General features: G+C 54.6%; 1 protein-coding gene across 1 annotated transcript in view; it reads right to left on the reverse strand.

The window, feature by feature from the left end:
• Positions 1-23,681, reverse strand: part of FSTL4 (follistatin like 4) — a 441,369-nt gene that overhangs the window by 125,929 nt on the left and 291,759 nt on the right. The window contains exons 5-6 of the mRNA XM_060146246.1: positions 23,112-23,305; positions 19,413-19,536 (exon numbers count right to left, since the gene is read on the reverse strand). Coding sequence (XP_060002229.1) covers positions 19,413-19,536; positions 23,112-23,305 — 318 coding nt within the window. The remainder of the gene's footprint in view (positions 1-19,412; positions 19,537-23,111; positions 23,306-23,681) is intronic.

A 23,681-nucleotide genomic window follows, 5' to 3' on the forward strand; every position in this document is an offset into this window, starting at 1 on the left:
TCAGAAAATCCATGTTCACAGCTTGCTCTGTAGAGCCTGCCCCCACAAGTTATGATTTATATTTTATTACAAGGTGAAAAGAGACAAAAAAAAAAAGCCTTACAAGGAAAAAAACAAGAAAGCCCACTGACTCTATATAGCAACTCTCAGGGCATTTGATTTAAAGGGACATTGTCATCTTTAATGTTTTCATCCAGAGGAATTAGAGAGCACCACCACGGTAATTTAGAAGCCCCTGATTTAAGGGGCAGCCTCCGTGGTCTGGCTTCACTGTATTTCCCTCTTTATGGTTCCAGAGAGTATTTTCTGAGCAATAATAATGTTAGGTGATATTTCTCCTTTGTCATGTGGAGGCCCAAGGAGAAAATTAAAACAGGTCCTTTCTTCCTCCCTGTCTGATGGCCAGGCTGTGGATTGAGGAGGACTGTCATGGGCCACCTGCAGCCACTTCATTTTCCCAAGGCCTGAGCCTGTCTCTTGGTGCTCCCACTGCGGAGATGGGGAGGTGGGAGGCCATCTTGGCCCCACGGGAAGCAACTCCTGCCCCAGCCACTGATCACAAGGGCCTCTCAATATCATCTCTTTCTGTGGCCCTTTCTGCTCTCACTCCTGCCTCCATGTTCAGGTCTCCATCACCTCCCGAGTTCTCCAGCCCGTCATCTCCCCTGTGGTTATCTCCGGGTCAGTCCTTCGCAAGCTGGCTTTGATCATGTCTCTTCCTGTTTCCCTGGTCTCCCTGACTTCCTTGATAAGCCCAAACCCTGTGGCCTGATCTGGGGGCCTATGGCAGAGACTGCCATGTGTTCATCTAACCTGCTTCCTTTCCCTCTTGTGGACATAGCTGGACTACATTTCCCAGCTGCCCCTGCAGTCAGGCGTGGCCATATGACTGACTTCACTTCTGGCCAATGGAGTAGGTCAGGAGGGATGCACATAAGTCCTAGCTGGGCTCCCCCAAAATCTCCTGCAAGATCTTCTACTCTCTCTGTCCCTCTCCATACACTGGCTAGGTGCAGGGCATCTAGTAAAGGAATCTGAGGCCCTATGAGATGGTAGAGCCGCAAAAATGAAGATGCACGGGTCCCTGTGTCATCATGTGGCCATGAACTGAACCCCAGCATTGAACTGTTACATGAGGGAGAAATAAATCTGTATTGTGTTAAGCCTCTGAGACTTGGGGGTATTTGTACCTGCGTTTAGCCTCCTGACTAACCCAAGCCCTTGCTGCTCTGGTTCTAATCTTTCCCTCCAGCATCACCTTCTGCTTCTCTCTTACTTAACCATGACACAAGGGATACACTGACCATGCAGGATGGTCCTGGGCCTTCCCACATCTGGACTTTTGCTTGGGCTGTTTCCTCTGACTGGGATGCCTTTCCCTACTCCCATATTTGCCTGTGAAATGCCAGCCATCCTTCTCGGAAGACTTCTGGCATCTCTTTGATTGGAGGTGTTACACCCTCCTCAGTTTCCAGGGCATTCTGTAGGCAACCATCTCCCAGCCTTTTTGCCTTATCTCTGCACATGTACTGATGTCCCACAGGAGAGTGAGCTCCCTGGGGACAGGAACCACATCACCCTCGTGCCCACGGTTGGAAGGTATGCTGTGCGGTGGCCAGGGAGCCAGCCTTGGAGGCAGACTCCCTGAGTTGTGTTTCAGCTCTACCACCACTTACTGACAATCTGGTGCCTCAGTTGCTCGTCTGTAAAATAGGGATAAAAAGAGGACCCCACCTCACAGAACCTGCTCCCAGGGAGAGATGGAAACACCCGTGCAGGCTCCATGTACCACTGCCACCCCTCTCTGCTGCAGTCACCTACTGAGGCTGGGTCACTCCTCACCCCATTTCTGATGCTCATAGTCTTTGGCTGACCATAGTCTCTCTGATGCTCCTCCTATGTTTACATCCACTGGGTGATATAAACATCCAAGTGGATTACCCTGCCAGCGCTCCACTTTACAGCCCTCACTCCCATGACTGTATCCCGGAGCCTAGAGATCGTCATTATAAATAATGTCAGCCTGAAAAGGCTTATCTTCAGGCATCCGCCTCTCTGATCACTGCCCCCCCGCCCCCCCATCTCTTCTGGTTTATTCCCTCTGGTATCCAGACTCCGAAAACTCTTCAGTTCCACTGGGACCCACAATCTACTGACCTACCATCTAATTTTCCATCAACCCCTTTATGATGTCACTTCCTTCTCCTCCAGCTTCAGCTCCATGGAATTTAAGTCACTGGAATCATCCATTGCACACGCCCTCAATTCTCTGCCCTTCTCGGCCCTACTCCAGCCCTGGTTAACCCTGTCTGTGTGCTCTGTGCTTACATTTGAGTAGCTGAACATGGCTGGGGACAGCACACCACCCTGCTGACTGGGGTCCCTGTGAGTCCATGACTCTGTGCTTCATATGAGCCCTTCGTGCTGCCTGGTGACCACGTCACCTCCTCTCCATCTGGCCACCCTCCCACTCTCCTGGACGATCGCTCCAGACCTTCTCTCTCCTCAAGCCTCCGCATCTCCTTCCCCATCCTCATTCTCAGCCATGACCTTGCTTCCTGACTCACTGAGAAAACAGACATCTACCCATACTCCCACCACACCTTTCCACCTACCTCCACCTGTGCTCACCCCGAGGGCTTCTCTCCTGTTGGTATGGATCTACCAGCCTCGCCCTGGGGCAGCCCCTCCGCCCCGGCACTGGATTCCAACTGCCCTCACCTGCTCAAAGAAGTCACTCCAGGCGTGTCACCGCTTCCTTCCACAGCGTCGTTTCCCCCTTCACTTGATTATTTCCATCACCATGCGAACATGCTCTTACTACCTACCCCTCCCTACTGTCCCTCCAGCTACTGCCCTATTCCTCTATTCCTCACAACAAAACTCCTCGGAAGAGCTCTTTATACCTCGTTCCTCCAGTTCCTCTCTTGCCACTCGCTTTTGCCCGCCCCTCCCCTGCCATCCCGTGGCGCTCTTCGAGGTCACTAAAGACCCTGGAACTCACAAGCCAGTGCCCTTTTCTCTGTCTTCATTTTAACTGACCTCTCAGTTGCATTCGCAGAACTCACCGCTTCTGGCACATTCTTCTCTTGGCTTCTGGGGCGTCGCGCCTGTCTGGTTTCCCTCCCACCTCTCTGGCATCTTCTCGCTCTCTTTTGCTACCTCCGCCCACTCCCATCTCCTGACCTCTTCATGTCGGACACTTGTCGGACTCAGTCTTGGTTACTGACTGGGAGTCTCCATCTACTCTCACCCTCTCAGTGATCTCATCCAACCTCATTGCTTCACACACTGTCAACATGCTAAGGACTGGCCCATTCCATCTCCAGGCTGGACCTTGCCCTGACTCAGTCTCGTATACCCAGCTGCCTGTTCTGCATTGCCACTTGGATGTGTGATAGGCACCTCAAACTCAAAATGCCCCCAGAGTAACAGCGATCTTCCCTCCCAAACCTACTCCACCCACAGCCTTCTCCATCGCAGTAAATGGCAGCTCCATCCTTCCAGTTCTCATGCGGAAAACCTCAGAGTCATTCTGGACTCATCTCTTCTCTCATAACCACGCCCAACCCATCGGCAAATCTCCTTGGTGCTACCCTTCAAAATAAACCCATAACTGCCCACTTCTCACCACCGTCATGCCTGTCACTTTGGACTTTGCCACCATTGTCTCTCACGCGGATTATTGTAAATGCCTCCTGACCTGTCTGCTTGCTTCCACCCTTGGCCTGCAACAGTCTATTCTCACTACAGAAGCTAGAGTGATTCCTTCAGAATATAAAGTCAGATCATCACTCAACTCAAAACCCTCTGAAGCCTTGCCGTTTCACTCAATGTGAAAACAAGTCCTCACGCTGGCATCCAGGGCCCGCAGGACCTCTGACCTCACCCCCTCCTTCCCACGCCAGTCCAGCCACTGGATGGACCTATTCTCACCTGAGGGCCTGGGATGGGTCTTCCCCAGGTGACCCTGTGGCTGGTGCCCCTCGCCCACCCCAACACCTGGCTCAGACAGCCCCTGCTTGGTGAGGCCTTCCCTGGAGTTCGGTGTTTAAATTCTGCCACCCACCTGCTGCTGCCTGTCCCCTGCCCTGCCCGCCCTCATCCTCTGGGTTGTTCTCAGAATCACTCCTTGTCTTCTATGTTTCTCTTGTTGTTTATTTCTGTCTCCTCACTGGAATGCAAGTTCCATGAGACTGAGAATCTGTGTCTGTTTTGAAACCTGCTGAATGCCACGGCCTAGGACAGTGCTGCCAGGAGGTGTTCGTTGTGTGAGTGACTGCACCCTGCTTCCAAGGTGAAGTGCTTTTCACCTGCAGACCAACCTCGGGGGGCTGGGGGGTGGTGGGAGCCTCGTGGAGGCTCGGGTGTAGGTTCTGCAAGGGCACCTCTGAGGCCACGCGGGCAGGACGCACCGGCCTATCTCAACTGCATCAGGAGGCCCTCCAGAATCAGTAATGGCACCCTTTGATGCAAAACATTTTGAAAAAAGGCCAGGAGCCAAGAGGACCATTTTTCACGCCAAATAGCATCACCCCAAACTGTTTTGCACTAATGTGTCCTGTCTCACGTGCGAGGAAAGCATTTTGCAAACGCGTATTAATTGATTTTTACAACATCCCTGCCAGACAGAGGAGGAATCGGTCCCCCAATTAAAGAAAATTCAGTTTCATGATTGAATCAGGCACAACGATGGAGTGTGGGGAGCCCCAGGGTGCCAGGGGCAGAGGAGAAACTCCTGTCTGCCCTCAAGCCAAGGCTTAAATGTGGTCACAAGTGGCCTCGTCACAGATGTGCTGGAGGGCGCAGCAGCCGCAGTGCCTGGGTTCAAATCCTCTGCCTTCTGGGTCCCAGCTGGGTGACCGCGGGCAAATTACTTAATCTTTCAGTGCCTCGATTTCCTCAACTCTAAAATGGGGATAAACGATATCCTTTTCATAAGGATTGTTGTTACTAGATAAGATAATGCAAAACCGGTTAACACTCAACAAATATGATTAGTGGTAACAGATGCCACAGCCCCTGCTGCCTGTCTCCTCCGTCTGAGTACTTGTGTGCCTGACTGGCCCCAGCTCCCTGTCACTCACAGCCCACAGAGGCCCCAGGCTGGACACAGGAGCCTCTGGAAGTGCTTGCCAGATCGGTCCTGGCCAACTGGGAGGAGGGGCCCTGCAGCGGTCCTTCACAGGCCTGTGGGTAGGACAGACTCTAGAAGCAGGGGTGCTTCTGGTGCAGCGGCCTTTGTGGGCCAGGATGCAGGGGGTGGGAGTGGGTGGGACTGGGCCAGCTGTGCCCCCTCCTCTGGATACACTCCCTCCCCCCCAGCCACCGACATCCACGAGGCTAACACCTGACAAACTTGAGGTACCACAGGGGCCCTGCTGAAACACTCTGGGCATCAGAGCGTCTAGAATTCCTTGAGTGGCAGTATAGCCTCGCTTGGCCTCTGAAGCCAGACTTCTGGGTTCAAATCCTGACCTGCCACTCCAGCTCTGAGACGCAGCAAGTCACTCTAGTGCTTGGCGCTCCTGGGCTTTTTCTGCACAAAGGGGCTAATGACCGTCCCTCCCTCATAGACTGTCGCAAGGACTAATGGATGCACTTAGAACAGTGCCAAGGCACGTGCTAAGCACTCAGTAAGCGTCGGCTCTTAACGCTGTTATTATTCCCCAAGAGTCATTATATGGCTTGAGAAGGGGCCTGTAGCTGCTCTGCCCCGGAGCCCTGGGGCCTCTGCACCGTGTGCTGGGTGCTGGGTCAGCTCACGCAGGAAATACCCCATCATGGGAGGGCTTCCCTGTGTGGGCCCCAAACCATTTCCTCAGCAAGCGACTTGTAGGCAGGGTAACAGGGCCAGGCCTGCTATGGTCGCCACTACGTTCCCAGGGCCCAGGCTGGCATTTGCTAAGCATGAATGCAAACCGGAGAGCAAATATTTACCTGTTGCTTCCATTTGGAAGCGTTTCCTTAAACTTGTGTTTACTCAGAGCTTCCTAACCTGATGGTTTTGGGACCTCACAGACCACGGCTGTCACATGGAAACCTCCTCCAGTAAACTAAGCCATGGCGCTGAGCCATCTGACACCTGCCGGGGGTGTCTTGGTCACTCTGGAAGCTCACTGTTCTCCTCAGAGACCGCAGGGACAGCTGCTGGTCAGGCCACTCACTCTGGAAGCAACCATACATCACAGTGCCCCCATCTGAGGGTTAGGAACAGGGATTAGGGTCGGGAGGCCATCCCTGTACATTTGGGGAGACCCCCGGCTGTGTCATTGTAAGGACCATCTGCTCTCGCGTGATGAAGGCCACCTCCCACACCCTGGGCATCTTGGCAGATGTTACAGAGCCTGCAGGGCCTCAGCCTTCTGAGCCACGGCTCTTCAGAGAAGCAGGCTTGGTCTAGTCCAACACAGGCATTTTAAAGTTGAGCTGCCTAGACTCCGGGCCTGTGAATATTTCATCTGCCCAGCTGCCCGGCTAGGGCTGCTTACAGAGGGGCTGTGGCCTGCAGCCTCGTGGCCATGGATCACGGGCTTGGGCTGGGTGTGTGCCCTTCACGCCAAGCAAGATCAATAACCTCTCCTGACTTCAAAGGGAGGTGGGCACACAAGTGTGGAGGCTCAGGTGGGGCCCACATGGACAGATAACCCCAGTGCTTCCTCCTGTGTCCATTTAACCCTGGTTCTGCCCTCCTCTCCAAAAGCACTGCTGCCCAGAGACATTCATCAGCAGCCCATCTAGCTGCCTAGAGTCTTCCCTCCACCTGTCTCTGCTTCCCCTTCACAAGAGCTGCTTTCAAACTCTAATGAGGCAGTGGCTGGTAGGCAGGGAGGCAGAGAGGCTGGGAAGCTTGGGGGAATCTGGGAATGAATAATCCAAAGTGAACCATCAGCCTCCGAATGATGGAGGGCTGACTCTAGGGGACCGGGAGCCCTGCTCAGCCCATGTTAATTTAGAGAACGCAAGGAAAACATTCAAAGTGGAAGCACATTGGCATTCCTCTTTGATTAGATGCAGCTACCGACTGCTTCTCCAACCAGCACACGCCACTGCTCCCTCAGAAGCTACACAAGCAGCACTTAGAAGGTCTCCCACCACCTCCCCTCCTGTCTGGTAAGGGGTGTGTGTGTCCCTGGCTGGAAACAAGGAGGGCGGGTGAGGTGCTCTGTAATGATGGGGCTGCGGACAGTGAGACCCCAGGAAAAACTAGCAGAACTTCTGTGTGGGGCACAGTTAGAGAATCCATGGGGCAGACTGGACCTCTGCGTTCAGGGTGAGATATGCCAGGTTGCCTCCGAGCCTCCCTGTAGGTGTGACACCTGCTGCTCTCTTTCCAAATCCCCTCCTTTCCTCACGGCCAACGTCTTGCCTGTGAACATTCCACATTTTCTGTTTCTTCCCAAACCTGAAGCCCTGAGCTTCACCAGGAAGTGCTTCATTGACTGCCCCCCAGTTCACAGGATGGTAATTCTGTACGTGATCTAACCCCCAGGCCACCAGGGTCCCCAGGGAGGACAGGGCTGTACCACTGGTCATGACACAGCGGGCCCCCGATTCAGCCCTCACTTTGCACCTACCCCGTTCCTCCAGGATGGGGGATGTGGTCCAGAAGACATGACCACCATTGTCTCCACGGAAAGAGAGAGCTGAGTGTCACTTGTCCACTCAGCACCCCCAGGGCAGCCTCAAGAGCTCTGTCGATGCTCTTATTTGACCTCTAGTCCTTTTCAACCCAGCTCCAACCCACCGTTCGTCCTGTCTGAGCCAGCCATGGGTGGCCTCCACTGACCCTTAGATCCGCACCGTGCCCTGTGCCCTGGGTGCTGGGCGATGGCAGCCCCACATGTGGTCGGATGCAGCTGCCGCCTGGACGGTGCTAGGCCTGGTGAGCTCCTCCTTGGCTGTCAGCCTGCACCCAGGTGTCAGCAGGGGGACCTCAGGGGAAGGGTGGTTTGAACACCCATGAACGGCAGTGTTGTTCCCAAGCCGTCCTGCCGTCTAGCACCAGCACTTTTCTAAGTACGCTGCACAGAGGTGGGCTTTGGAAGACTGGGACCAACCCCAGGGCTGGACACCAGGAAGAGGAGGCTCTGGATGTGCTCTTACTTGTGGGAGCTGAGAAGGGATTGCTATTGGATGGGTTTTGGGTCCGAGAGGAGAGCCTCTCTCCATGGGGGACCTGATCCCTCGGGGAGCGTGGGGACGCCTGTTCTGAGTGACAGGCCTGCTCCCTGGGGCCCCACCTTCCCCTATGGGCTGAAGCCCACTAGTCCTAAGGGGCTCGTTCCATGGTGTCATCGGAAGGGGACCTGGTAAACGTGTCTGAAAGCACCTGCAGCACACGGACTTCAGGATCCAGAAAGAGCACACAGTGAGGGGCACTGTTCTGCAGCAGCACGTGGTGAATGGCCCTCAGCGAGGATTTGGCCTCACTGACCCCTCCCTCTGCCCCATCCCAGAGTCACAGATCGTGGGGATCCTTCTGGATCTTGGCCTCTGGGGGAAGAACTGGAAACTCCTAAGGGTCCCGTCTAGAGCAGGGTGTGTAGCCAGTGCCTAAGCGCGCAGGTGTGACTCTGCAGACTTGGCTTTGTGTTGGCGTCTGTATTAGCAGCTGTGGGCACCTCACGGGCCCCCAGCCTCCCCGGCCTCAGTTTCCTTACCCTCAGAACTCAGGGGCGGGAGGAGTGCCCTGCCAGGCGCGGGTGTAGCGTCTGGCACGCAGCGTTGTGTGCTCTGGAGAGCCGTCAGCGCCTCGCCAGTGGGGCTGTGTCTGCAGAGGCTCGAGAGCATTTGGGAAGGTGAGTGAACCGAAGGAGGCACTCAGAGGGCCCGCCCGCCCATCTCACTGCCCCTCCTGCCACCTGTGGAAGGCAGAGTCCTTTGGGCCCCATTTCTACTCCCACCTGGATTCGATCTGCGATCCTGACAAGTGTACCAACAGTTGTGCCTGACGCACCTGAAGACAAACGCCCATGCCGTCTGGAGCAGAGTGGCTCTCCAAGGCTCAGCTCACGGGTGCCTGGGGCAGCGCACGCACAGCCTCCCTCCCACCTCCCCTGGGCAGACCTTACTGCGGAGGATAGGAACGGGACCGCGCCAGAGGACTTGGAATCCTGGCCAAAGCCCGAAATGGAAAACCATTGCCAAGTAGCCCCATGTTTAAAGAGCACCAGAAGGCCACTTAATGCTGTCAGACAACTGCTCAGTGGTCCTCAGCTCATCATCGCCCTCAGCCCACAGGCAGGAGAAGCCTCAGGATTCACTGGAAAGTCTGCACAGAGGAGAATGAAACTGGTTTCCTGCCTGGACCTCTGCGGAGCCCTCCTGCAGTTCAACAGACTGGTAATGCACATTGTTTGTCCTAGTCCCAGGCTGGATGCCACGGGCCCAAGAACAAGAGCAGAGTCCAGAAGCGGAGGCAAAGGTCTGAGGCCCTCAGAACCCCAGCAAGTCCTGTGTGCGCTGAGGCGGGAACTCGGGGCTTGGAGCACACGGCCGTGAGCAGCTTGCCTTCTACCCAGAATCGGAACATGTTCTCTTCCGTCAGTGGGGACACCTCCCGAGTCCCCATTTTACTGCGAAGGGCATTTGAATCCCAGTCGCCTCCTTGGCCTGGGGCCTCCCCCTTACAGCGTCCAGCCTGGAGCCTCCAGGGGGCATTTGGTAAGGACCCGTCAGATGCCGTAGTTATAAGGGGATCTACAGGTGGCTTTGCGCTCTCCCTCAGAGGGCCAGCTTTTGGGGAAAAACAAGTCCCACCAGGAGAGGGGTGAGTGAACTACAGCAGGGGTGGGAGCTGTCTTGGCAGCTCTCTGCCAACCCAGTGACCCAGATAACCCAATACCCCCGAGGAACAACGGTGGGCAGCTGACCCCGGCCAGTGTCACGCGTGGGCAGTAGGATGACCTCCACCACCAGAGAACCACCTGACTGTTCTGCATTCTCCCTGGGAACCGCCACAACTGCCTTGAACCTTTTTGCTTTGCTGAGATTTAGAAAAATCCACCTTGGTCGTTAATCCTTTCAACAGGTGTTTATCAAGCACCTACTATATGCCAGGCTGAACAGCCACCTTGTGGAAAGCTCTAGGCTTCTGTCTCTCTCTCCTGCTCCCTTGTCCTCCAGCTGGAACAAAATGCCTCGGGCAATAACAACATTGCCTGCTCTCAGACGCAGCCCCTACCATCCTTCGCCCTCTTGCCTTCGGGGTTTGCTTCTGCTTCGTCCCTTCTGCTGCTTCCTGTGTTCAGGTACTCTTGGTCACGTGGGCTCCGCCCATACATCCACCACCTACCATCTTCCCTCCCCTCAGTCCCAGGCCCAGCAGGAGGGCCTGGGGAGGGGCTGGGCCCTGGGCCAGTGGGAGGCACCCTCAGCCTTCGGGGGCTGGAGAGCTGCTGAGTAATAGTCACGATAAGGTGAGGACCTGCGAGCCAGCAGGTGTGGCCGGTGCAGAGGACACCTGGATGGGTCACCAGGGTCTCCGACCAGCCCCTCACATGCCGCCTGAATGCCTGTTTCAGGCAGGCAGCAGCAGCTTGGGCGTTCCTTGCCCCTCCCTTCTCCTCTCCCAGGAGAAGACAACTCCCTCCGCCTATCCAGGTCCGGTCTGCGCCCAGAGCCTGGCTCTCCATCCACCTCCTGCCAGGGGCCACCCTGGTGCTGGGGCTTGCGAGCGCCCCCAGCCCCACCCTGTTGGTTGCTGTGCCCATGTAAGCAGAGCCCTCGCCCCGTCGCTCCCCAGCACTCTGTTCCATGTCCGGCCCACAAGCTGGGCCTACAGAGTGGTAGTGGCCAGGGAGGTCTTGCGGGGCACTGTCACAGAGCCTGAAAGGAGGTGGCTAGAGACGAAGGAAAGACCACAAGGCACGGGACAGTGATTTATGCTCCAAGTATCCTCCCCAGGGGCGCACAGCCCCGGGAGGGCTCACCTCTCAGGCACATACTAGGCAGGCCTCCTCCATGCCTCAGACCGCGGGGGTCTCAGGTGCCACAGAGCCCACACCACCCCCAGGCCACATCCACAGTGACACGCGGGTGTTGCCGGTAGGACGAGGGGGCCACGAGCTGGGGGGCAGCCTGCCTTGCTTTCTGGGCTCTCGCCTGGAGCCTGAGAGGCAGCCTCGGCATCTGAGGAACCCCTTGGAGATCTGGGCTCTGGACAGCTCACCCATTCACATCCCAAGCCTTCCCAGCACCTTAACCCCAGGGAGCAAGCTTGGAAGTCAGTAATGTGACCTTCAGCGCTTAACTGCACGTTTAGGTCCTTGAAGTCCTCACAAAAGTTTTGCAAAAACAGTGAAATTTATGAGGACAATAAGGTACTATTCTGGTAAAGAGTTGACATTTAAATTGTTCTCATTTTATATCTTTGTAATGAAATTTTTTGTTTCCTCTGCAGCCATTTCTGAGTATTTACTAATATTTCTGTTCTATGCAAAACTTCAAGTCAGGCTGGCTGGGTGGCACATGAGATCCACAGCCTGGCCTGGAGTGCCACCAGGAGTTCTCACCTCAGAACAGGGAGAAACAAGGTATCCAGCCACTCTGCCCCTGCCTCTCCCTCGAAGAGGAGGGTCTTAAAAAAAAATCACCAAAGCGTCCTATTTTAATGAGTTTTCTTTGCAATTTGTATATAATAGATTTTCGATAACAACCTGTAACAAGTTCATTTTCTACTATTCAATTGCTCTGCACTGAGGCCATTGACAGCCTCCAGCTGGGATCTTTAAAAATGGAAAGTGCTTGAAAACTCAGCTCCAGACAATGCTAGAAAGTGGGACCAATAGTGCAGCTGTTAGCAGCAAACCACTGGAGATGGGAAAGAGGCCGTCTGGGTTTGAAAATTCCAAGGAGAAACTAGCAGAGGGGAAGCTGGCTGGTGAGCAGCAGTTCTGGCTCAGAACTCACCCCTCCATGGTGTGATGCCGGGCGAGACTGTTTCACCCCAGAGTCCTGATACATGCGTGGGGGGCCCCATTTTACCACCCTGGCTCCCCATGGGGGTAAGGCACTCATTGAACACCGCCCCCCCCGGCCCCTCCATCACGGGCTGCCAATGGCTTTTCCTGCCCAGCTGGGGCTGAGGGGTGAGCACGCCCTCGGCTGTGTTTCCACTTTCACAGAGAAGGGAGAGCCTGGAAGGACAGAGTTCAGGCACTGGAGCATCAGTTCCTTGGGACCTTAGACAACAGCCCTGCTCACTTTATCATCTTGACAGTCATCACTGGAGATCTGAAGCTAAAAGGGCTTCCAAGGTGAAGTCTGGCTTTCCCCGTGATGCTCAGTGCTCTCTCCAGCGCCTTATGGGGTATGGGGTATGGGGGGGGGTGCGGGGGGAGGCAGGGTGTGCACCTGCAGTGAAGGGGCCTCACCACTCCCCAGCAGCTCCTGCCAGGCCCGCCGGCCGGCTGGGGTAGCACCCCGCAGATCCAAGCGAAGTCGGCCTTCTCCTGGCCCAGCCCCTCTGTCCGAGATCTGCCCTCTGGGGCCCCACTGGTCAGCCATCGCTCCTCGTGACAGCCTCCTGACTCACTCCAAGTCCTTTGCCCCATTTGGGACCAGACCCTCCCAACATCTGTTCAGGACCCTTTCTCCTCCCCCTTTGCCTAGTTATCCCCAGTTCTGTGTGCAGGCCTCCCTGCCAAGCCTGCACCCAGTTATTCTCTGTCCCAGCTCCTACTGTATTGGGTGGTTGTTCTGTTTCCCAACTACTACAAGCTCCCTGCAGGCAGGGCTTGGGGGTCTTGCTCATGCTGTGTCCCCTGCCTGGTGCTCGGGCTCTGGGAGTGTTGGCTGACCTAACGTTTCCTCCTTCTAAGCTTCCTCATCTGTGTCTGCGCCTTTCCTCATGTGTGCTCTCCCTGCCCTGGCCAGGCTCCCCTAAAGTGTTCTGGTCGCCCGCTCGGCCCCTCACTCAGTGGACCCTGCACTCCACGTGCACCTGTGTGGAGAGAATGGGCCAGAAGCTCCCTGCCCAGATGCTCCCTCCTTTCAGAGCCTGGCCCACACCAGCACCAGGGCAGATGTGCCCAGTCTTCCTACGGTGCCCCAGTAACAGCGCTGCTGCCTTTTCTGGTGCTGGCCTGAGTCAGGGAGCTGGGGTCTCTGTGCTCAGTGGCTGTGATCCAGAGGCTGGTCCTCCCAGGCTTCCAGGGCCCAGCTTGGGGGTCTCAAGCTGCCAGGGGCTCCAGTTTTCAGCAGGGCATGCTGTGTCCTCCTCCGTGGGTGCTGGCTTTGTGATGTGGCCTTAGGTGGGAGGGCGATGGCCGCGGGGCCCGGCAGGGGCCTGTGGCAGGGGCCTGTGCCAGGGTCTAGGAGGAAGTGCAAACCCACATTCCATGCTAGTGAATTATTTTCCAAGGTGCACAGATTTGCACCAAGATGGCAAAGCTGACCTCCTGGTGTGGGAGCGGGGCAGGAGCCGTGGGGCTGAGCCTGGACCGCTCACAGCCAGGGTCTGCTGCCTCTGCTGGGCATGTGGCTATGGGCTGAGGAGCGGCTCTGAGCATGACCCCTTGTCTGCACACATAGTGGTTGGGAGTGGGGGTAATGAAGCAGCAGGCAGGTGACCTAACAGACTAACAGAACATGTGTCCTGAGGAGGCTGAACGGCCGGTCAGCGGCCCTGGGAGCAGGACGAGAGCTTCATGGGACAAGCAGCTTCTGTCTTCATTAAGGGAGCATTAGGCCCATGTGGGCATCAGGGGCTCACCTCACACCCCAGTCACTCATCCAGCAGATCAGGGGCGTCCGTGGAGGTGCCCTCTGGCCTGGTCTGGCCTGGCTGGTGCTCCCCCACCAGTGATCCCACCTGTGAGGCCCCAGCAAGCTGCTTCCTCCGCCCCCCCCTCCCCCCCGCAGACGTGCTAAGGCCCTCCGTGACCCTTGGTGACACTGTGCTTGGATGCCTCTGCTTGCCGTGAGCACACGGTGAGCAAAACAGCCTCTGGCCTCTTGGAGCCTATGGACAATAGTGTGGCACAGAGTGACGGGGGCTGGGAACACACAGAAATCTTTATCATCACCATCATCATCTCCATCATTGACCTAGCTGGCTAATGATTACTTAGCACTTATCATATACAAGGTATCATTCTAATCACTTTACAGGTATTATCTCATTTAGTGCTGAGTAACACTGTGTGGTGGTTAGTATACCCATTTTATAGTTAAGGCACTTGAAGCTCAGCTTAACCTCTGGTAAAGACCTGTCCAAGGTCACGCAGCTAGTAAATGGCAGAACAAGGATCTGAACAAGGTCTGACTCAGTCCACACTCAACCACCAGGCCACAGTCTTATTACCATGTAGAGATGAACCCAGGGCTATTGGCACACAGAGGAAAGCGTGTGGGGCTTGGTAGAGGAGAGAAATTAAGGAAGACTTCCTGGAGGACGAGACCATTGAGCTGGGACTTGAAATTCAGGGAAAAGCACGGTGGGGACAGTGAGATTCTCCTTAATGGAGAATGCTGATGAGTTGCAACCTGTGTTTAAATGCATGAAATGTTTCTGGAACCAGGCATTTGGGTTCTCCTACCTGCTGGCTGTGTGACTTTGGGTGAGCTACTTAACTTCTCTGAGTTTCAGTTTTTTCATCTGTAAAATTGGGACATAATCACAGTGCTGACACATGATAAATGTCAGCTATCATTTTATATGACTCAAGTAGTAAGAGTTCATTACTAACTAAAGCAATATTAACGAGCAAAAAAGCATTCAGATGGCACACTGACATTGGCTTCAGGGGCACTGAAGCTCACGTGGAAACTTTTTGGAGCCCCTCTCTCCACTGGAGGTGAGGAGAAAGTCCCTGGCAGGGGGTAGTGAGACTCACAGCACCTTCTGATACCAGTTTCCAGTTCCTCCCTCCAGTGGCCACTCCAATTTAGCTGTTTTATGCCCTTGAGCAAATGAGGGACCAAGAGAGGGAATCTGTTTTTTTTGCCCCTTGATTTGCAAGTCCTGCATGAGGCATCACACATGTTGGGGTTGGGGAGTCGTCACACTAATGGTCTTAGCATCCGCCAACACCGACACCAGCGCGCAGGTTACTCCTGCTCTCCAAACTCAAGAGACAAATATTCTCAGATAAAACTTCTGATAAACCCCATGCTATCTGAAATGTTGCTATTCACTATCCCAAACTAAGGAAATGAACTGAGTAGGATAAAGTGGTATCCTTACCGGCTGAATTTTCTGTCTGAACTCACGCTACATGGATAAAGAGCCGGACAGATTTGGGGGAGGGATGGTTGCCGTTGTTTTGCCATCACAGGGTGGCTGTGAGGGCTGACTGAGATAACGTGTCTGGCATGGCGTCTGGCCTGGGCGGGCATTATTCATTCCAGAAGATAACGACGTGCGAGGTGAAGCCGTAACCATCCTTTCATTACGCAGAAACAATGGCAGAAAAACAGCTGTAAATTCGCCAAGTGACCACCTCCTCTGTTTTACAGAGTTGCCCTGATACAGAGGTATTGCAGTAATCAGATTAAATCACTGTTTTCCTTCCTGCTTGCCTGGAGCTGAGGGAGGGCATCTGACTCTCACACAATCAGCTCCCTGCAGTCCCCCTGACACGGGTATTCCTCCTGGACACTGTGCACCTGTGATCCCAGATGTTAACACGGGAAGCCCTTTATCCTGCACCGTGAGCTGCGCAAACCCTTCCTTGGCATGCAGCACATTGCTCTCATAGGAAAAGGACAAGTATTTTTCTAAAAAGCAGAAGGAACTTGTAATGAATTCAAAGTGAGAGAAAAATCCTCGTTTAAAGTAACATGTTTTTCCCATGCTCCCAACCCAGGCACTCAGAAAAGTGCAAAAACATGCATTATGAGAAAGATTTTTAAGCGAGCAACTTTTAGATTTATTTATCGAGATGAACAGACAGGCTGGCATGCACCATGCTCACCAGCAATCCTGGGGCCTGGGTCTCTGTCTCATAGCAGGGACGGGAGGTTCTGGGGCTTGTTAGGGATGGGGAGGGAGGAGTGGGGAGGAAGGGTGGGGGACACGTGCGGAGGGGACACTGTGTCTTTAGTTCCGAGATCAGCCTGTGATTTGGAAAGCCAAAAGCAACCTGAAGAGAATGTTTGGATGATAAACAGAGGAAGAGAGGGAGGCCACCCTCCTATTCCACTGCCATCACTGTACAGACATGGGTGATTTGCAGCCTTCCCACCTTCTGACAGAAAGAGGCTGACCTGACTTCCACGGCTAAGGGATCTGTCCTCTGCCCTCCTCGGGGGAGGGTCACCTGTTCTGCAAAGCCAGGAGGAAGGTGCAGCCCCATCATGAACCCGTTCAACTGAGTGCGGCAGCCAGCAGCCCTAGGGTCCCTGGCATTGCCCTCAGCCATCCGTAGACAATGGCAAACACTGGCCCAGCCTGGGCTACGCCAACTGCACGAGAAGACGCCATTTAGGAGATCTACCCGCAACACCAAAAACTCATAAATACAACCCACTTCTCCAGGGAAAACTCCCCTAGACCCATCCCTTAATAGAGCGGCTGAGTCTGTGCCAGGAGTCACCCGACAGACCCTGCCCTGCCTGGTACTCAAGGATCCTGGCAAAATAGAGACTAAAAAATACAAGTTTAAAGCCTCAACTTTTGCCAGACTGTCAGCGGCAGTTTTGAAAATTAAACCCAAGATGTTGCTGCTGAAATGTTTCAGATATTACTTTCCGAGTTTTCGGGAGATTTCTTTAATGCCTATTGATTTCTGGTTAAAAAGTTGTACCTATATGTCTCATTTCAATTTCCTAGTTAACATTCACTGAACCATAAATCCATTCCCAGAGCAACGGGAATTTAGAGTTCTTGTGACTTTGAAAGACCATTGATCCTGTGTGCTCCGAGTGGCTGACTGTGAGGCCTCTGTGGCAGGGTCAACTCGTGCTGCAGCTTCCTTAACGGCTGCGAGTTTACGTTTTATTGCATATCTGTTATTTGGGTTGGGCTGTGATGAATGGTTTGGCTGCCCGGTTCAAAACAAGTCCAAGGCGACAGCAGAATCTAATTTGCTTTAAAAACGGTGATTATAAAGCTTTTCAAATAATAATCCAGGAATGAGGGAAACAGACAGCACATTGCTGTGCATGGGACATATGGCTGGAGGTGAAGCAAGGACTTCCCTCCTTTTCCACAGGCAGCTCCGCTCATAATGACCTTCACTAGGGAGGCCAGGGAGGGCTTCTCTTTCATCAGGGGTAACGGGGATGCTGCCATTTCCTTGAAAGTAGAGCCCTTAGCTCCTATTTTGTCCCAGACCAATTCCCATGGAGCGGGCTCATGCGCTAGAGGCTTCTGGGGCACCGGGTACCAGGACGGTGCCTAAGCAGTGCCCTTCTCTGCCTAACGATGCCATCGTGGGACATCTGAGTGCGATGCTCAGTGTATCCCCCAAGTCCTTGAAGTCCAGCCTTGGCCCCCAGCTCTTAAAAGGCACTGATCTTTTTCGTTACAGTTCCTTTTTCAGAGGGGCTTGAGCGCACGAGGCACTGTCTCAGAGCTGCCCCCAGAGAGCATGCTGCTGCTTCCCTGACGTGGAGGGCGGCTCACCCTGCCATCTGCCCCGACATCTACTCTCTTTCTGTTCACGTCCTGTGGGAATAGCATCATCAAGAGGGGAAGCTGGATGGAGAGAAGCTTGCGGGAGGTGGATGCTGAGGACAGGAGGGGAGGGAGGGTCTCGTCCAGCGTGTGCAGGTCAGCGCCTAACAATGGGCTCTCCAGAGGGGAAAGAGCACCCTCGCCCTTTTGCAGCATCTGTGTAGGTGTAGATTTCTGTGTTGTAAACACTCCTACTATGGCCGATTTAAAGCTACCAACCATTTCACTGTTTGCCTTGCAAAAGTCCTGAAAAAATCTAAGAATCGTCTCACGAGCTAGGTCTCTGGAGTTGCTGATACTTCCATACATTCTAAAATTTAGAGATTTATTTCATGGAATAAGCTCCTCAATCCACAAAGCAAACCCCTCCCACAGCAGATTGAGCCTACAGCCATTCACACCTTATTATGAACCACCAGATGCAGATATGGGTTTTAGCCGTGGGCAGGAAGGAGGAGGTTGGGGAGCCACACCTAGTCACCGTGTATCAAGCAGAGCCCGGGAACTGGGGGTTGGACTCTGGGCCTTGGTAACAGGGACGTCGTGGACTGGGAAGGCACCGCCTGCAACAAGCTCAGGGACATTTCCCACAGGGAAGAATCACACTCATTTTTCTCCTCTTAGGTCACATGAGTACCTCTTCTATCTGCCACAAGAGCTCTTCCTGCCAACAGATCACAAGGATTTTCAGGCCTTGTGAATGTTTGGAATAGCACACAGAGATGTCCACGGAGCAGGAATACCTTCCTGGAAAATGGAACTCCAGGTACAGGCTGGGGCCGGGGCCGAGGATGCCAGGACCTGGGGCTCAGGGTACTCAGGGCACCCTGGGGATCTCATCCCTGCTCCCCCAGTTCCAGGGCCTGCAGTTAGGAGCCGTGAGCTTGCAGGTCACGTCCAAGGGCGCCTCCCACAGGGCACACACATTACCTGCTTTAAGCAGAGCCTGAATGCTGTCTGTCGTACAGGGACTTCAACTCTTTGGGGCCAAGAATGTCCCCTCTTGTCTCGGGTTAGGGCCCCCGCATCACCCTTCCCTCTCCTCTCCTAGTGAGCTTGTCTGCAGTTACCTGGGGCTCCTTCTTGCATCTCGCATCTCTTGGAAGCCCTGTTCCAGCCCCAGCTACGGCTGGCGTGAGGTCATGTCTTGGGGCAGCACCTCAAGGAGAAGACCTGTGTCCTTCAGCTGCCCTACCCACTTGCCATATGTACTAGCAACCCCGCAGAGGGTCCACTCCGGGCACCTCCTCCGTTTTCAGGTAGCGCACCCCCTGTCTCTTCTCCAGGGATTCCCCTGCCTCTCATCAACCAGGACCCTTGCTCTTCCTCATCCTCCACAGTGACTGTTCCCTCTCCTGCCTGGCCAAGCCTCCAGCACCCTCCTGCAGGGTTTACCCCCAGGTAGGGTTCCCTGATGGGGCCAGGCCACTGCCTGGGGAGAACCCTAACATCTGCTCCCCCCATGTGCAGTCACAGAATCCCCTAGCGATGTGAGGCAGTGCCCTCCTAACCGTGCTCACGTCGCAGTCCCGGGTCCCTCAAACAATAGCAACAGCGCGAAGCAACTTTATCCAAAAGGAGCAGAGCGAGTCCCCCCCCACACCCCGACCCCTACCGTCCTTACTCTTCCCTTAAAGCTCAGGCTTGTTGCAAAACAAATTCAACTGCTTTCACCTATAGAAGAAGCCAATCTTGGAAACAACCAAGGACAGACTCCAGGCCCCTGACACCATTTTGGTGCAGGAATGTCTGTTTGCCCACTGCGAGCCCCGACTGGGGCCTGACTTACGGAAGGCTGTGTAGAACTCATGGAGGGTCAGGAGGCCGTCTTTGTTGTCGTCATCAAATCGGAGGAGGTCGCCTGGTGAGCACCCCAGGAAGTCCTCTTCCAGGCCCTGCTCCTTCAGCATGTGCTGCGGGTGAGAAAGGGAGCAAGGCTAGAACCGGGAGTGAGCTCAGAGCTGTGGGCACTGCTGGAAAATGGCTCAGGCCAAGTGGGTGGGGCTGTGCTCACCAGCGTGTGTGTGTGTGTGTGTGTGTGTGTGTGTGTGTGTGTGTGTGTGTGTGTGTGTGTGTGTGTGTGTGTGTGTGTGTGTGTGTGTGTGTGTGTGTGTGTGTGTGTGTGTGTGTGTGTGTGTGTGTGTGTGTTCGTTCGTGTGGGGACTCCAGCAACAGCTGGGTGGGCCATGAGGAGCATCAAAATCTCTTTGGTATTGTCTCGTTTGATTCTCTCATTTTATAGATGACACAACTGAGGCTCAGAGAGGGAAGGGACTTTCCCAAGGTCACCCAGTGATTGGGGCCGACTTGGGATTAGCATTCAGGTCTGTCTTCTCCCTGCCTGGGCAAACAGACCCCAGACAGTCTGAGGTGGGAAGGATCCTGTGGTCACCTGATCTACCCCTTCACGTTGTAGATGGGGAAACAGGGAAGAGAAGGGGCCTGATCAAATAAGCCCAGCAAACAGTGGCCGAACTCAGTGGCTCCCAGCTATGTAGAGCTGGAAGGTCACTGCTCCATCAGTGTTCCCCTCCCCGCCTCCACCAGCCCACTCCAATCTCAGGGCAGCACATCCTAGCCACAGCACTCCCCCCGGGAAGGGGAAACCGTCGTTCTACTGACCTAGGCTTGGGCCCCCGTCTCTGCCTGCCCTGTCTTGCCAGGAACACAAACCACTACCCTTAGGATTCTGTCACGGGGACCACGGGGGAGCCCCTGTGAACTCCTCTCTGGATGTGGCCTGGGCCACAGGGCAGAGGTCTCCCCAGCATGACCAGTCACCTTTTGGCATGTGTGTCTGGAACTAGAGTCTTGCAAGGAAAATGCTCTGAAGGAAATCTCAGAAGAAAGAAAATGATTTTATTTTTGTGGGGAGAGGGGAACAGAGGCCTTTCCTCTTTATTTAACAGTCTCAGCTGGGCCTGCTATGTTAAATGCAATTTAATGTGATAATGTTAAAAAAATGACCCTTCACCCAGCAAGTAAGAGTGTTCGATAAAAGGGCGATCAACCGTAACGCCCGAAATCAATCTTCCAAAGATGGAAATTTCCCTTTTTTCTATTTCTGTATTGGAAGTTGATTAACTTTTCATAGGACTGACAAGTTTTTCCCTGACGCCTCTGATTCAGTGTCAAGGCAAGGCCCATTTTAGCTGGCCCCTGCGCTGCAGATTTATGAAATGTACTTTAAACACATTAAATTTTAAAGAGGAAATCATAGTCCAATTACCATGCTTGTTAATGGCTTCAGGTGCCTCGGGGCATGTCTCTGCTGGGTTAGAGCAATGCGCCCAGGAAGGTTCTGTTTACCTGGCAGCTACCGGGAGCCACGTGGGCCTGGGGCACCAAGAGCCCACAGCCACCTCTGTTAAATAAGGAGAAAACGCCTGCCCTCCGGGCTCCCCGCACAGCCTGTATTGCGGGGAATCGAATCGCCAGATGGCTCTTCTTACGGGTAACCGTAACTAACAGGACCTGGGCTCTCCCCAGAGCGGCGTGGGTCACCTGTGGGTCCCTGGCCCCGCCCCTTGGGCTCTTAGCCATAGCTGGGGGCTGAGTGTTGCTGGAAGTGGCGACATGCAGGCTGGCATGTGCCTGGGAGGCCTCCCGGGGTGCGGGCCGTGGATGGACTTGCACATGCTGCCAGGTGTGGGTGAGCAGGGGCAGGTCTGCAAACGCCTTAGGATCTGTGTTTCCCCACACACTCCCTGGAAGCAGGCTCTGGACTGGCTGGACTTGAGAAGGGGACCCTGCGTGGGGAAGCGTCTGGATAACTGCTCTGTACTCAGATTTTATGGGCACCTGTCATCCCCACAGACTTGGAGAGGATCAGGTGGAGCCTGTGGTGGGAGCCCTCCCCCCAGGGAGCCCCCTGTACCGTGAGGAGAGCAGGTCCACTCACCACCCCCTCGCCCCCCCGGCCCCCGGGTTTTGTCTTAGTTCACCATGTTCTAGGTAGTACACACTCTGCATGCAAGTCTCCTGATTTCCTGGAGCTGCTTCCTCATCTAAAAATACTCGGGAAGGGAGGATAACACTAGCACCTACCACACAGCGAAGGGTGGCTGAAAGGTTTAAGGAGGAAATAGTAACAACAATAAAGGTGACGATGACGAAGTGATGCTGACGGCTGTCACTGAGAATGTGCCGCGTGCTGGGCACTAGGCTGAGAACTTCACGTCTTAGCTCATCTAACCCTCCTGAGGACCCTGCGACAGTCACAGACAAGGAACGAGGCGCAGAGAGGCGAAGCTGTCTGCCTAGACCCACTAGGTCCCTGTAAATGCTGGAGCTGGACCTGAACTCAGGCAGTCTGACCGTGAAGTCTGCGTTCGTAGCTATTCTACCTCTGAGTGAGGAACACATCTGTATTGGGCACATCACAAGTCAAGGGCCTTGCTTAGTGCCGAGCCCACAGTGGGTGCTCCGTAAATGTCAGGACCCTCCCTAGCCTGGTCCTTCCTGGTGACCTGGTCACAGCTTTGATGAGGCCATTGCTGTGCCTTGTGAAGGATTTCTTTAAAGTAGCATCAAAGGTGGGGACTCATCCTATTACCTGTCCTCTGGTGGGGGGCACTCCGTGGTCTCTGGGGCAGAGCTGCTAGGCCCTCCCACCCTTCCTGGGGAGGCTGACCTCGTCCTCCCTCCATATCTTTGCCCCCGGTGTGGCTCCAGGGCCCCAGGCCCTCAGAGACAAACAAGCAGAGTAGGAGCAGGAACTCAGGCCCTCGGGGCCACCCAGCCTGCCTTTCTGCCACCAGCACCCAACAGGCCCACGCTGCAGCTGGCCTGCCTGGTGCCCTAGGTTGCTCCTTCCTCGCTTCTTTTTGCTGCAGATGCTCCAGGCCCTTGTACCACCTTGTAGCTGGACAGAGGGACACGTGTGCTGTGTCTGGGAGGGAGGCCCCATCCAAGTGTTTTCTCAAAGGGAAGAGCAGTGTTTGGGGGTGGCCACAGGGCTTCCCGCAAGCCAGCAGGCTGGGGTGCGGGCTACCGATTCCTGGATACCGCAAAGGGCGAGGTCCTAGCGGAGAGGACGTGGGGACACCCAGGTCACAGCTCCAGAAGTGTTTGGTGGGAACCAAACCTGCTTCCTTTGAACCTCTCTGCTGAGGAAAGCAAAGGACTCAGGAAGAAAAGACTTACTTCCTAATGAAAACCTCAGAGCCCAGCCAGTGTGCAGTGTATGTTTCACCAGCTAGCTGAGAGTGCCTCAGAGCTTGTTTGTAAATATTTGCTGACGGTGGCTGGTGGGAAGGAGACACTGACATCGTTCTGTTTGTCAGATATTCTCAAGAGGCGTTAAACACAAGCTCTCCGACTCCCGGGAGATGTCTTTCTCTTGCAGGAGCAAGGCCTCCTTGGCACCCCATTACAGAGACGGTTACAAATGACTCTCCCCACGTGGATCTCCCAGTTCTCTTCCTTCACACGCGGAATGGAAAACTGGATTCCTCCGTGATGCAATTTCACCGAATGCCGTACCCACCTGGGCCAGTTCAGAGCGGCTGAGGTGGCCGTCCCCGTCTACATCCAAGTCCTTAAACAGAGATTCCACCAGGAGCCGCTTCTGGGAAGCAGGGTCTTGTCTGCTGTCCCCTTCATGGAGCGGCTGCAGGCGGGTCTGCAGCGCCAGGAGGGCCTTCTTCAGGCGGGCGTAGTCGGCCATGGTGCATGGGTTACCTGGAAGAGAAGATGGGGTTATTGCAGCCAGACTCCTCCCCCGGTCTCGAGAAGACCCCCGTCCACCCCACCCATCGGCAGTTACTGGGCATTCACTATGTGCAGTGCAGGGTGTTACCGGAGTGCATGAGACCTATTCGTCCGTCTGTCCACCAGTCCATCCCATAAATATTTATGGAGCAGTGGATACATGCTACACATGATGCAAATGCTGGAAGGAGCCTGTTTGTTCATCTCGCAAATGTTTATTGAGCACCTACTACAGCCAGACACAGAGTGTTTGCCAGACGGAATGGGGAGATTCGTCCAGGGGAAGTCCCAGCACAGCCCCACAGCGGCTTTAGGAGAGCCGCCCCGATTCCATTTTGTAATAGCT

Source organism: Lagenorhynchus albirostris, chromosome 3, assembly GCF_949774975.1.
Source record: "Lagenorhynchus albirostris chromosome 3, mLagAlb1.1, whole genome shotgun sequence".
Lineage (NCBI taxonomy): Eukaryota > Metazoa > Chordata > Mammalia > Artiodactyla > Delphinidae > Lagenorhynchus > Lagenorhynchus albirostris.